At 37.5% G+C, this 14,644-nt stretch overlaps 1 protein-coding gene across 1 annotated transcript in view; it reads right to left on the bottom strand.

Annotated features, from left to right (window-relative positions):
• LOC139479737 (uncharacterized) overlaps window positions 1–11,311 on the bottom strand; it is a 132,948-nt gene extending 121,637 nt beyond the window's left edge. Inside the window, exons 1-5 of the mRNA XM_071262596.1 lie at window positions 10,996–11,311; window positions 3,931–4,065; window positions 3,238–3,420; window positions 2,102–2,296; window positions 1,086–1,325 (exon numbers count right to left, since the gene is read on the bottom strand). Coding sequence (XP_071118697.1) covers window positions 1,086–1,325; window positions 2,102–2,296; window positions 3,238–3,420; window positions 3,931–4,065; window positions 10,996–11,053 — 811 coding nt within the window. The 5' untranslated portion in view covers window positions 11,054–11,311. The remainder of the gene's footprint in view (window positions 1–1,085; window positions 1,326–2,101; window positions 2,297–3,237; window positions 3,421–3,930; window positions 4,066–10,995) is intronic.
• Window positions 11,312–14,644: the final 3,333 nt, after the last annotated feature.

Genomic DNA, 14,644 nt, shown 5'->3' with positions numbered 1-14,644 from the left:
GGCTTAATCACCTCTCTGTGTCCATCAGCTAGTCACTGTAACAACTTAGTTGTCAATAAGTGTATATATACCTATGTTGTTTAGCCCTATCCATCTATTGCTTGATAAAAGTGTTCGGATCTACACCGAAACGTCGCACTAATTGTAATAAAGAAGTTGTTCATCCATAGAACTCGTCTTACTTCAACACATATAAACTCACCAGACTTTGAAAATGCGCTTAATTGTGAACATAAAATTGAATTGAATACAGTTGTGGTTTCATTGTCTTGTTGGAATGAAACGGTGCTCGGAGTATCCAAACGATCTCAATTCGTATGATATCTAACGTCAACGCCAGAAAATAACCAGTCTCGATTATCTTATTCCATGTCCATGAAGGCAAAAATGCGGTCAAAGTGATAAGAATTGATCACTGGAAATCAGTGATGAGCCTGTACTGGTTGTCAATGTGTTTGTAATACATTGATTTATATATCTGTGTCATATGTGTATACTTGCTATTGCAGAAACTAGTGAAGTCACACAGAACTATGAACGCATGAATATAGAACTGTGTCAACTTGAAATATCGCCAATGCCAAGTTAACGGAAAGAAAAATCCAGCTACAGAATTCAGCTGTGGATGCATTGCCCTCACTTTGATTCCATTTCAGGTGTTGCCGTGGTTCAGGGAATGTGTTTGAAGAATAAAGAGCGATATACACCTTTTTCTTCAAATATTGTTTAAAACGAGTTCATGATAAATACAATATTCATTCCTTCGACATATGCAATGCTTCTCCAATCGGGTGAATGTAAAGGATATAACTATGTGTCACTTTGACTATTCAATCTGTTTTGTTTGGGTTTTAATCAGATTCACCCTGCTAATTCTTGGTCTTGGCACAATACCTGCCCACATGGGTTTCACCAAAGCGGTAAACGCCTAAGATCTGCATCAATCATTATCCATCGGGGCCATGATATAATAGACATATTGATCTCAGCTAGGGTAAACCCAACTCACTCACTTAGTTTCGATCGTCGTGTCTTATCACTTATAGCACATATGATCGATGATGTCAAAATATAAATGTACTTACCTGGACCTGCTCTATTATATATTCTAATCATCAGAGGGACGTATGATGCCTCCAGGTTCAGAGTCCAGCGACTGTTATTATAGGCGTCACATGCTGCCCTTGTGAGGGAACATGATCTGTACTCAAATCGCGACTGTGTGTTCCCGTCAACTGCCAGGTCCGATGTATACACGATGGTCCTTTTATTGTCGACATAGTTTGATGTTTGATTTGTTGGTTTCTTCACAGCAATGTTAATACCTATATAAATTAGAAGCGACTATGATATACAACTATTCATATATGATACACTGGCTACAAACATTTGGTGCATGAACCCGGGTAAAGAAATGTATGATTTGCAATCCTTCTTTAATCCTGCATTCGGACTTTGTCAGTTTGATATCACGTCATAGAACAAAAATATATAGATCATCAATTACTTCTTTCTCGACACAATTAAAGTCACGTGAGCGTAGATGTGGCCTGTTGGTTCGGCGTCCGGCGACTGTTGTCCGACATGCATCTTATCCTCAGACACCGAATGAAGTTTACAATTAAGACTTCACAAGTTTGTTCCCGTATTGTAAAACCAATTTGCTCAATAGGTTCAAATCCTATGATTCAAAATGGCTTCATGACTTTAATGACTGGTCGCCATGGCAATCACAGCGAAAGATCTATATATGGCCATTACTCAGCCATTGGTGTGCAAAATGTAATGCAATTTCTTATATTTATTGTAATAGTGGGACTCACTCAGTCAAAATTGACGCTGGTTGTCATGCGTATTATGTTTCTGAATCCTACTGACACGGGTAAAGTGCTAAAAAGGTATGCCATTCGAACCCATCAGTTGATCATGGCACAACTACGGTACGCAATTCTGTTGAGAAACGAGGATACACATATTATCTTTCTTAAGACAACACATGGACAGATCAATATTGACACATTCTGTGTAATAAAAAATATGTTCAAATGTGCGAATCCATCAAGAAAAAGAACAGCTATGAAGAAAACAAAAACAAACGTACCTCCATTTATCCGCACTTCGCAAATATTAGCATAAGAGTTTGTACTGAGTGTAAGCGTGGCTGTGATTCTTGTAGCCAGGATCGGTCTCTCGCACACAATGCTGAACACCAAGCTGTCATTGCGGGAGTAGGGAGAACTACAAACTGTCGGTAAGCCGTTAATTTCGCCCACGACAACAACATTTTCAACTGTTCCTAAAAATGAAAAAAAATGACAATCATAAATGCGCAAGAAATTCACATCATATACTTGTGTGGTACAATATAGTAATCCCCCATGACAGTAGATACCAGCTTTAGTTTACGTGACACATAACATTTATCTATGGAGGTTAGTCGAACCTGTCTGTTGAGTGAGGGGACGATGGTAGAACATGCAATTGTGTTAAGGCATTATAAATGTGTAGGCATTATACATTAGCACCACCCTGTCGTCTACATTTTTGTGCATTACAAATCACGCATAAAGTGTTGTAAATAGAGAGTAATAGTCGAGATAATTAAAAGTTTTAAAAAATGAGTTTATTATAAGCGACGAAATTCTTTCCCAACTCATTAAACTTTGCTAAATGCAGAGTCCGTTTTATGATTCCGACTATTTCATAACCATACGCATGTGTTGATGAATCACTATTAAATAGTGATGAGACCAGGTGTTCATGAAAAGGTGAGCGTACCCTCCCCTAACCGTCCCACAAACATGCAAAGGCAAGTCAAGTGGTAACCTGTACAAACACGGGAACATATGGTACACTTCGATATAGGGAATTCAGGTTACTCTTACCATTGGCATTCAACTGATATATTTGGTTGTAATTAGATTCTTTTCTGGTAATATCTGAGTGAGTGTACTTTTTGAGTAAGTGAATGTGTCAGCTTGTATATATTTCATTAATCAACGTCAGCTATACGAGCGAAGAAAGCCAAAAGTAACGCAAGTCGTTTATCAAATGTTTTTTCTTGGTGCTGATAGACCAAGGATCATACTTGATGCTAATCGTAGCCTCGATCCAACGAATATTTGTATTTCTGTAATTGTCGGTAGTCATTTCCAAAATTGACATATCATTCAGTTTGAAAGTTCAATGGCAGAGTGGTAGTTCACAACCTGATCACACTGTTCATCAATACATTACCGGAATTCGCAGTACGTTTTGTTGTTATTTCCATCTCTGTAATCCATCGTTTTGTAGGGAAAGAAACAGCAACTGTCTGTTCCCTTCCATAATCTGTGTGGCTGCAAGTATTATCCCTTCCATCATTAAGTAATGTCTTGGCTGAGTAGCGCACAGTGACTCTTCCTCCAGCGGCGAGATTGACTGCAAACAGAAAGTAAGCATCATAAGAGAGAACCAGACAATACATATTCCGAAGAAATGATCATATGACCTTAACATAGAAAAATTATTTTCCCCTTCCCCAGGTCTTCTGCTGAAATGGTGCTGTCCGTTGATAACTATCAGATCATCAGTATCCCTGAAGCTTCATTTAAACTTGGCCAAATTCCGGTGTTTTGAGTTTGCCAATCCGATATGAAATTCCACTTCATATGCATAACGAAACAGATCAGTGGGCACATATGAAGCCCATGGGTATGCGTACTTCTTGCTTAAATGTTTCTGTTCCTACATAGATCTTTTCAATGAGGAGTATTTCACATAATGTTTCCTCCGTAAATTCCAGATTAGATTTGTTTCAATGTTTGACAAATTGTCCCAAATCTAACACAAGATAATGAGAAAAACAATAAAAAATAAGTTGTACATGTATATATCCTTCACATTAATTTCCGTATGCTAAAAATCTTTGAAGTTCGGTAACACGCATACCATATTGACAGCTTGGTCCCATCCATCCAGGTTCACAGCTACTTCTACCGCAGTCTCCAGTGTCACGGTTACACTCATTGTTATTCTTACAGTGACACGCGTAGTTTTGCGACGTTCCAAAGTAGACTGCCTCTCCTGCAAACAACACATATCTTCAGTTGGATACATTATTAAGTGAGGATGTTGTAGATGTCGAAGACCTGATACACGACGACAACAAAGTATCCAATTGTGTTCAACTATTACTGTCATGAATGGAAAAGGTTTTTAAATCGTGAAGTAATAGAAAGATAGCCCCGACATTACATTTGTTACCGATTGTCTTATCGACATCTCACTATACGGAGCTGTTGTGTTCCTAGTAAATGTAAATGTATATGTTTTAATGCTTGTGGGACAATTGTGCCACCGACAGGGTCTGTCTAGATATATTTGTATCAGATCAGAAGATCAACACAGGGTTTGGCAACTTTCTTCACGCTTTCTTTCAATATTTTATGTTCTGACTAATATGGGCAAAATAGGATGTTCAAAGATAGAATCGCGAGAATGTCATTGTGGAACAGTAGCCCATGACATAGTCAAAGACATTTTTATGTCATTTACTATTAATGTGCAAGAACGAAATGAAATATTGGAATATGTGAATTGCTTTGTTGACCTTTGGTAGAATGATGATGTTATCATGTCCTTCCTCTTGGGCGGACTACCTGATTGCATGATAGACATTGAGCTTAATATATGCGGCGAAACTATGTTACTCGTCTTTGATTATGTTAGCAAGTGGCATCATTTGTTCATACCCCGTCACTAGGACATGTAACTACTTTGTTTCATAAGGTTCATGTATCTATGTTCTACATGTATATTGTAGAATAGTGGAGGAAATAAAGCCAATCTATCTATCTGTCTATCTATTTATCTATATAGTTTCTAGCTTTTACACATATATAGATTTTACCAAATCACATTCTGCATGAGTTCACTTGTTCCCGTGTAAGTTCTCGGCAAGCCTCGGAGTTTTCCAACTTTTATCAACTTGTGTTGATATATTTGATATCAAAAGACACTCGGGTAAAATTCTCTATATCACACCGTATACAGCAATTAAAGACACCTGACACCTATCAAATTCTACGTCACACATCGACTAAAAAACTGGAACCGCATTTGAAATTAAAGCACCTGGTGGTTACCGTGGCACAACCATAACATTGGGGACCTTTAAGCAAGTGTTTGATTGTTGCTACCGCTACTCTGATCACCTCCACCTGTAGAAGTGTTGACCTGCTTTGCTTGTTACCTGCGTTATTACCTGAGATTTGACAACTACAATATCCTTGGTAACCATTATGACCTTCATAATAATTCCTAGACTTTGACCTTGTCCACCATTACCATCGGAATAATCGGTTAATTGACAGACCCACGGATGATTGGCCATGGTATGAGTGACCACAACCATGCCTCTGATAGTTTGATGCCAAACCATTTCGACCTAATTATAAATTATTCTGAGTACCACCACGACCGTCAACACCACCATAACCACCACTCGATTGACAACTTCATGAAAAGGAACTTTTATGAGTAAGTGTATATTCACCTGCCCATCTGGCCGCTTTACTCAAACTATTTATTCTTTGTTCATCCAAGTACACTTAAACCGCGACAATAGGTGTACACATTTTACATTACTCAACAGAAATTAAATGTTTAAAATTGTCCAAATATTGAACAACCTCCTTGGATGCACACAATCTATCACAAGCAATCTCTTTGAACCGAACAAACTCAGCATATGTTTGATTGTCATATTTCCTGTAATTCCTGAACTTTTGCCTGTAAGCCTCATATGCATGTACCTACTCATAAGCCTTCAAAATGGGTTCCGTAACTACGACGTAGCCATAAGTTTCACTATATCCGTGACGCTGGAAAAGAGCAGCATTTAATTAATGAGAGTAGGATATATCATGGAGTATACACTTGAAGGAGAGGGTTCTACTAACTACCGTACAACAGGAAGAGACTTAATACGTGGTTGTGTGTAACATTGCCGCCAGGAAAGGTAAAGATTGAGCTAGAGCAGTGTTGTTTTCACGGGTTTGTTGAATAAATTGCCAACGCTCCTGTCAAAATATCGTTTACTTGATCCTTGATGCATCATTTTGGTATTTACAATATATATCTTTGCAAAGTACATTATTAGTCTACTGGTCATTGGTTTTAGAGTACTTGTCGATTGTGTTGAGCTAACAAGCAATAATTGTTATTTGAGGTGATATGTAAATATAATACGTCTATGTAAAACATGTAGTAAGTACAACAGTAACTGATGATATTCAAATCGCATTTAAATCGCATTAAAACACAATGATAACAAGATAGATATGTAATTCTAAAGCCTGTGATCCACATTCAGAGCCAGGAGGAAAACTGAATAAGTGATAAACGTTAGAGTCCCACACAAAACTTTCTCTTATTAATGCTTCCAAAATACAAAACAGAACGTGGGGTGTGGGGACAAGGGGCATATTCCTACGTGAAATATTAAGACATTGTTTTTTGTTGTTTTTAAAATATTTTTTATTCAATTCAGTATATGACATTACAGAGTTGTCCATGGAGTAGCACGTCTTGTAGCATACTTGTTAGGTATAGGTTACCTATACAGCAGACAGCAGGTAAGCAAGTTTAAGTTCGCTACAGGTGTCCATCAAAGTTTACAAATGGTCAAAACGGGCAAATATTTGCCATATTTCTTAACTAAGTGTGAAGCTAAATCCTTACAAATTGGTTGTGTTAAAAAATAGTTTTAAAAAATATATTAAAAAAACATAAATATTTTTTTTAAATAGATATAAAAAAAATAAATTGTTTTTTTTTTAAATAGAGACATATTAACTAGACAGTTCATTTGCCAAATCTTTCCATTTTCTGTCAAACTGTCTTATTGTATTGTTTTTGTGTGCAATTGATTTCTCTATCCGAAATATATCAATAAAGTCTTCAGAAACCTTTCAAGTGACAATTTGTTTTTCTTAATACTTGATACATGTATATAATTTTTGCATGCCAGTATAATGTGATTTAACAGAATGTTAGAGTTGTACCCAAGTAAAACAGAGCATGTTGTAAATGTAAATTGTTTTGAACATTTTGTATTCAGAAAACATTCAACTTAAGCCCAAAACTCTGTACCATGCTTACAATCCCAATATACATGAAGTAAGGATTCAGTATCAGTTTCACAAAATGAGCACAGCTCATCATCGAGAATTTTCATTTTAAACATTCTTTCTTTGTATAGATGGTGCGATAAATAGATTTATATTGAAAATCAAGTAATTTTACATCTTTTGTACATTTTCAATATCTGATAAAAAACTTCCTTCCATGATATAGATAAGTCGAGAATGGTATTCCATTTTTCACAGACTGTTGTGAGATTTGCTGTAGTTATAGTCTTATCATAAAAAAATATCTGTAGCCTCTAGGCGCTACATGTAAGTCCATCAAAGTTGTATTCAAATGTTGATTATATAAAATAATGTGATTATTTCTAACAGCATCTTTCCAGGATTTTGGTATGTTTAATAGAGCTTGGTAATATTTCAAAATTGTGCCTTTAATTTGGTATTTTCTTTTAAGTTCACTAAGGGCATTATATCATCTTCATTACAGAGATCTTTAATGGTGTAAATTCCCTTTTAAAACCAATTTCTTATAAAGAAATCGGTTTTTTTAACTGATGGTTACACCAAAGAGGTTCTGGTAGAACTTCTTCAATGTTTGTGGAGTTAGTTTTGTGTCGTCTAGACAGTGTTCCCCAAGCAGACAAAACATCTCTCCAGTAAGGGTTAGCTAACTGCATACAGTTTTCAATATTGGCCCCAAGTAGGAATATGTTTTTGAGTGGAAAGATGCTAGGGTTATTACAGTTTTTATTTTGGAGATGTTTTTTGAGAACTGACAGTTTTAGAGTAATCATAAAAGACTTTACCTCTATCATTCTCAGTCCGCCTTTATCATTTTTTTCTAATTAAAGATGTTCGTTTTATTTTGTCCCTTTTGTCATTCCATATGAATCTGTACAATGTTTTGTTTAGTTCATCAATAAATTCACTTGGAGGGTTTGGAAGAGAAGAGAAAATATGTACTAAGGTTGATAGAGCCAAGGTTTTGACAACAGTAATCTTACCTATCAATGTTACATTTCTTTTCCTCCAATTCCCTAAAATTTGGTTAATAATTTCAATTCTTTTCTTTGTATTGATTACCCACAGATTATTTAAGTTCGAGTTAAGCTTTATTCCCAATGTTTCAAAGTCCCCACTGTGCCAGTCTAGTTTTAGATCCTAATATCAAGACATTAGTAGTGGTGACAACTCCCATCATAATTGTACTAACTAAAGCATTAATTTGGCGAACGAAAACCGTTATATTTACAATCACCTGGAATGACTTATGTGGGCAAAACGTAAAACGAATATGTCCGCAATCCACAAACAATGACTTCATTAATGGCGAACATTTAAAAACCCACGTCAATCGTGACAACTCGGGGATTCCCCTAGCAATAAACTCGCATCTAAATTCACTACTGTTCTACTGTCGGCTAGCCACAACGGCTAGACTGGACCCTTGTGAAATGGTTCATGTCATAAAAGTCCAGCAACCGAACACAAATTAATACGGGCCGACCTTGTGTTTATGGTCTGGTGAACACAGGTGAATGGTCGCTTATAAACACATCTCACTGTTTTGTTTTATCTCACTGTTCATTTGATATATTTCTCAAATTCAACTGAAACCCGGTCTCGTTTTACACGCATGGCACACGCGTGTGCAACGAGTGACCCACGCCTGCTCAACGGGTTAACACGCGCTGCACACTTGTGTGCAACCTGTTGAGTAGGCAGTAGTGTATTTCTTTAAGCATATGAATCTGAATTTGTCATCAACATGTAACTGTTTGATTATTGTCATCTCAAAACAACGTTCAGTGCCGATATTCCTGAGTTAAAATGTTGATATCTGAGCATGTCAGTGTAAATCAAATTATGTCAGTTTAGCTTTACTCTTTAACATTTTGATAAAGAACTGTTGGGTTAAAGCATTGGATCATAGCTGCGGTAAGGGTGAACTAATGCTAGAACGTTGTAAAATTATATTTACACATTTATAAAAATTCGACTAATGTATTTAGTGTAGTAGACGTGTGATTTGTATTTTTCATCAGTCGATATCCTCAATGAATGTTAACTGACTGTCATATTGCTACAAAATCGCCTAATAGGTGTGCATCTAACGCTGTCTTTTGATAATATTGCTGTTTCGAAAAACAACCATAAAATGCACATACTGGCAAAAGAAGGATGGAAGACGACATTACGATGTAACGACATCCTGCTGCAACACAATATCACGACACAACGGCACCCCGATATTACAAAATGTAACTACCACACAGCAACTTCATGCTACAATACGACATCACACCATGACATCACGACACAACGGCTACACGAGACTACCTACAACACAACGACATGATGCTACAACACATCATCCCGTCAATACGACACCACAACCCCAATACAGCACGACACAGGGAACCATCGACATCATTCTATAACACATCATCCCGTCAATACGACACCACAACCCCAATACAGCACGACACAGAGAACCGTCGACATCATACTACAACACATCATCCCGTCAATACGACACCACAACCCAACTACAGCACGACACAGAGAACCATCGACATCATACTACAACACATCATCCCGTCAATACGACACCACAACCCAATACAGCACGACACAGAGAACCATCGACATCATACTATAACACATCATCCCGTCAATACGACACCACAACCCCAATACAGCACGACACAGAGAACCATCGACATCATACTACAACACATCATCCCGTCAATACGACACCACAACCCAACTGCAGCATAACGCAGAGAACCATCGACATCATACTATAACACATCACCCGTCAATACGACACCACAACCCCAATACAGCACGACACAGAGAACCATCGACATCATACTACAACACATCATCCCGTCAATACGACACCACAACCCAACTGCAGCATAACGCAGAGAACCATCGACATCATACTATAACACATCACCCGTCAATACGACACCACAACCCCAATACAGCACGACACAGAGAACCATCGACATCATACTACAACAACATGGTATTACGAAACAACGACACAACGACATCACGTCAATGCGACATCATGACACAACGACATTATGCTACAACAAGGCATCACGACAGAACAGCATCTCGTCAACACGACGTCATAACACTACGACTGTTGAAACAGCATCCCGCTACAAACCGACATCACAACACAACTGCAGTTCGTCAAAACGACAAACCACATTATGCTACAATAGGACAATATGACATCACAACAACGTGACATTAATGTAAGGCTTCCAACGCTGCCTTGAACATTAAGTTATACCGCAGCGAGTTAGCTTAATGTGGGAGATAAGTCTGAAGTGATGCAGATCTTATATATTTACCACTTTAGTGAAACCCGCTGACAAAACGAGAAACATATTCAAAGAGAACTAGGATTCGAACCCACAATAAAGACACACCTAAACGGATGCAACATGAAAGTGTAGCGCTTTAGGCGATCATAATGACGGTACTCCATATCGACGTAACGACTCATAACATCAGACATTTAGAATGTCATCTAACAGAAGCCATCGGTATTATTTGGACAACTCATTAAAGATAAAGGAACAATCTTGTGCGTCACAAATATAGACTCACTGTGAGTACAATTAAACATGTGGATCACCACGTCGTTGAGGTTAACACAGTCGACAACTGAGCGGCAAGCTCTTTAAAGGAAAGCAATACTTTGAATCTCTTTCCACCGCTAGAAAATTGATGCGCATTCCATGTTTGACGACAAACATGATTCTACTAGTGATCATAACTTCTCTCTTAGATGAAGTAATAAAACTATTTCATGAAATGTGATGAACGTAATACTTACCGAAAGCAGACACTATAATTTCACAAATAACTATCCACACAATAAGGCAAGCTGCCATTGTCTTGGTGATTATGCCACCGATATGTTGTTTGGTATGTAGCTACATCACACCGTGTCCACCCCAACTGTCTTGTACAGTGATACCACACAACAAAACAACAACAACAACTTTCCCTGGTTCGTTGTGTTGATATCTTCTCACTACAGTCGGTTCTTCTTCTTCTCCCGCCAGCTTCCTATGTATTGTTAATATTGATATATGTGCTTTTCTCGAACTGCATGCACTTACACCATCGTTTAAATGCGCCGTGGACAACCGTTTGGTACTCTTGTACGTAAGCATCTGTTTTTTCTGCAACGCTGCACCGCCTCGTTATTGCATGTTGCCCCAGGTCAAATAATGCGATATAACACTTGTCCTGACATATGTCGTATAAACATAACTGTTACTCAGTGTCAACTCCACAAGCAAACCTGACCCTTGTTTAAACACATCAGCATGCAAACAAACCAGTTGCCATCATAACTTTCCTGCTTGATTTAAATTTTGTTGGGGCAGACACAATCAATTGCAGGAATGTTTTGACGGTGAACAATTGATTTAAATGTTATATATATGTTATACACACATACTTTCGATGTTGATGTTTGCAGTTTTACATGATGGTCACTTAATAGTGTTCATGAGACCATGTTCATTTGATACATACCGTAGAGTATAGATATACCGTAGGCATCTATGTTTGTAACTCAATACAACATTTATCTGTCTTGTGGTTGAGTATTAATAACACATATGAAATAATGGTGGACTGGGAGGATGGGAATACAAGCGCTACGAGCTGTATCCTTGTTTTAAGGAGTTACTTCCTTGATCTCAAGAGGCTGCTCAAGCTTAAAAGCCTTGCCAGCTATATGATATTTTATCAATAATATAATTATTGTTCGGGTTTAATGTACTAAATTTTCTTGGATGTGTATTCACGGTGCTATAAAATATAATTCGTAGGGACAAACATTTATTTATCATCGTCGTATTTGCCCATGTATATAAACTCGTCATTTTCATATTTTGTTTAAGGCAGATATAATAAGCCTGTATATCGGTGATCACCAATCACATTTGTATATAGTGTCCTAAAGTATACATAATAATAGATGTGTTGTGGAGACAGACTTATGTTTACTATAAGCTTGTCACAGGCATTACTTAAACAGGAAGGATACGAATTTATGGATGAACAACTTCGTTATTACAATTAAGAGCGACGTTTCGGTGTAGGTTCTATATACTTGCACATGCTTGATAACAATGTTAGAACCTACACCGAAACGTCGCTCTTAATTGTAACAAAGAAGTTTTTCATCCATAAATTCTTATCTTTACTTAGTAATCCAACTTCTAAATGCCTATCAAAGAAATTACTTAAACAGTAGTTGAATCTCAGGGCACATAGGAACAACGAGTGGGACTAGATGCATGCTCAGATTGAGCTTGGACGAATGTTCTCATGTATAGAGATACACCATAGCATTGTTGTTTTGTGCCTTGACGATATTATATATCATATTCTGAAATTCGAATCGTACATGTCACTCAAAAGCATAATTACAAAATTACAGCTATACTCAGTATCAATAATATCGTACATGTTGCTCAAATGTATTCCTAAGGGAAACCACAGCTCTACTCGGAATCAATAAAACTGAAACTAATACGGGATTGTTACTCGCATATTGGTTCCACGTCAATATTTAGTTCTGTTTTACATAGATTGTTAATATCCAACCAAGATGCATTCAATTTGCCATGACAAAAATGTTACATGACATATTGGAAGAAGATTTTGTTTGCTGAATATTTTGCAAATGAATTTGACGTTATAGTAATATCTCCAAACAGACACGGTAAACGTAAGTGTTCATTTACTCGATAAGGTCGGTGACCAGCACAAATTCATATCATCATGTCACTCACTCACTCATTCGACAAGGTATGATTGCTTACATCTGATACTTCTCCTGGTACTCTGGTAGAAACAATTCTCCTGTTGCGTATGCAATTGAATAACATAGACAGAACAATGACTGAGGGTATGCAAACGAACAACAGTCCATATAAGGAGCGCTCCTAAATGAACCCTGTCATCAGGGAGAATCAAAACATCAAATAAAAATAACTGTTTTCTTTTGAGTATACATTCACACTTCAAAAAGACTTCAATAAATGTATAAATGTAATATGCAAATGCAAACTAGCATTGTATTTTGGGTGATTGTGCAGAATAAAATTAAACTGTTGTCAAGGTAGCAATTACTAGCTGCTACGGAACTCAAATGACACTTCCCCAACAATTGGGGTGAGCAGAGCAGTGATATAACTGGAATACTGTTCAAACAGCGTTCAACCCAACCCACTCACCCACCAGCTAATTCACATACAACATTATGGAGATGTACAATAGCTTCTTGACAGATCGGTCGACAGGGTTAAATATCAAAGAGTACAAATGTCAAGCCACTCTGTTACATCAATGCAAGCAATCACAGTGAGACATCCACAACTATATGAACTCCTCATCCTCGGCGTGATGAGAATCGAACCCGTAACGGTTGTCAAGACAAACTGAATACCTGTAGAAATGTATGTTAGCAACGCCATCATTTCATCACCGAAATAGACAGCAATGTTATAAATCGTAAAAAATGGAATCTTTGCGTCATGTGCGTTGTGTTAACATGTTTATCCTTTAATATGTTTTTAATGTGACGTTTACACGATGTACGACTTTCCATAAGACGAGAGGTCGGTCACATTACCGCGGCACTTTTGACCTCGTACTGACTTTGTATTGAGCTACACTTATTTTATTTTATTTCAACTAGCTATCAATGCAGATTTCCCTCTATAAGGTATATCCAGTTATACATATTCGGTAGCTGATATTTAAGCCAGAGCTGTCAACCCATATCCGCCGAAATTATCATGTTAATCATAAAGGACACATTAAGAACAAACTATTTATAATGATTATGTAAGTAGGATTCATTCATTATAACATATATCTGTCATATCCGATAACTTGTCCTTGTTTGTTGAGAGAGCGGAAAAGTGGGATACTATATGATCGCATTTCAAAACAGAAAGATAATATATGAAGCTATGAATACACAATGCCATTTAGAAAGTTGTCAAATACAACAAAAGCTATCTATAATCCCAAATATAACACTATACTATTTATGAGGTGAGGTGAAATGAGGTTTAACGTCGCGTTCAAGATTATTGCACTTACATAGCGACGTGCATGTACGTGTGTGTGTTTGTGTGGCTGCTTGTACTAGTCCGGACTGATGCCGATTTATAGTGCTAGCTCACTGAGATACCATGCCGCAGTTTTACATGAATACCCCACTCAGACACAGAATACTGACTCCGAGCCGACCAGTCTTTGTTATAGCCCCTTAATGCCAAGCGCCAGACAGGGTCACAACAAGTACCATCTTTAACGTCTTTTGGTATGACGCAACCGGGGATCGAACCCCGGACCTTCCGCTCTCCGGCGGACGCTCTACCACTAAGCCAGACTATTTATGAACCTGGCTATGAATTGTGTTGCAATATACTACGATGCTTCTTTCAATATTT

This window comes from Haliotis cracherodii, unplaced genomic scaffold (assembly GCF_022045235.1).
Source record: "Haliotis cracherodii isolate W230 unplaced genomic scaffold, xgHalCrac1.p SCAF_4, whole genome shotgun sequence".
Taxonomy (NCBI): domain Eukaryota; kingdom Metazoa; phylum Mollusca; class Gastropoda; order Lepetellida; family Haliotidae; genus Haliotis; species Haliotis cracherodii.
This window is presented reverse-complemented; position numbering and strand designations above follow the sequence as displayed.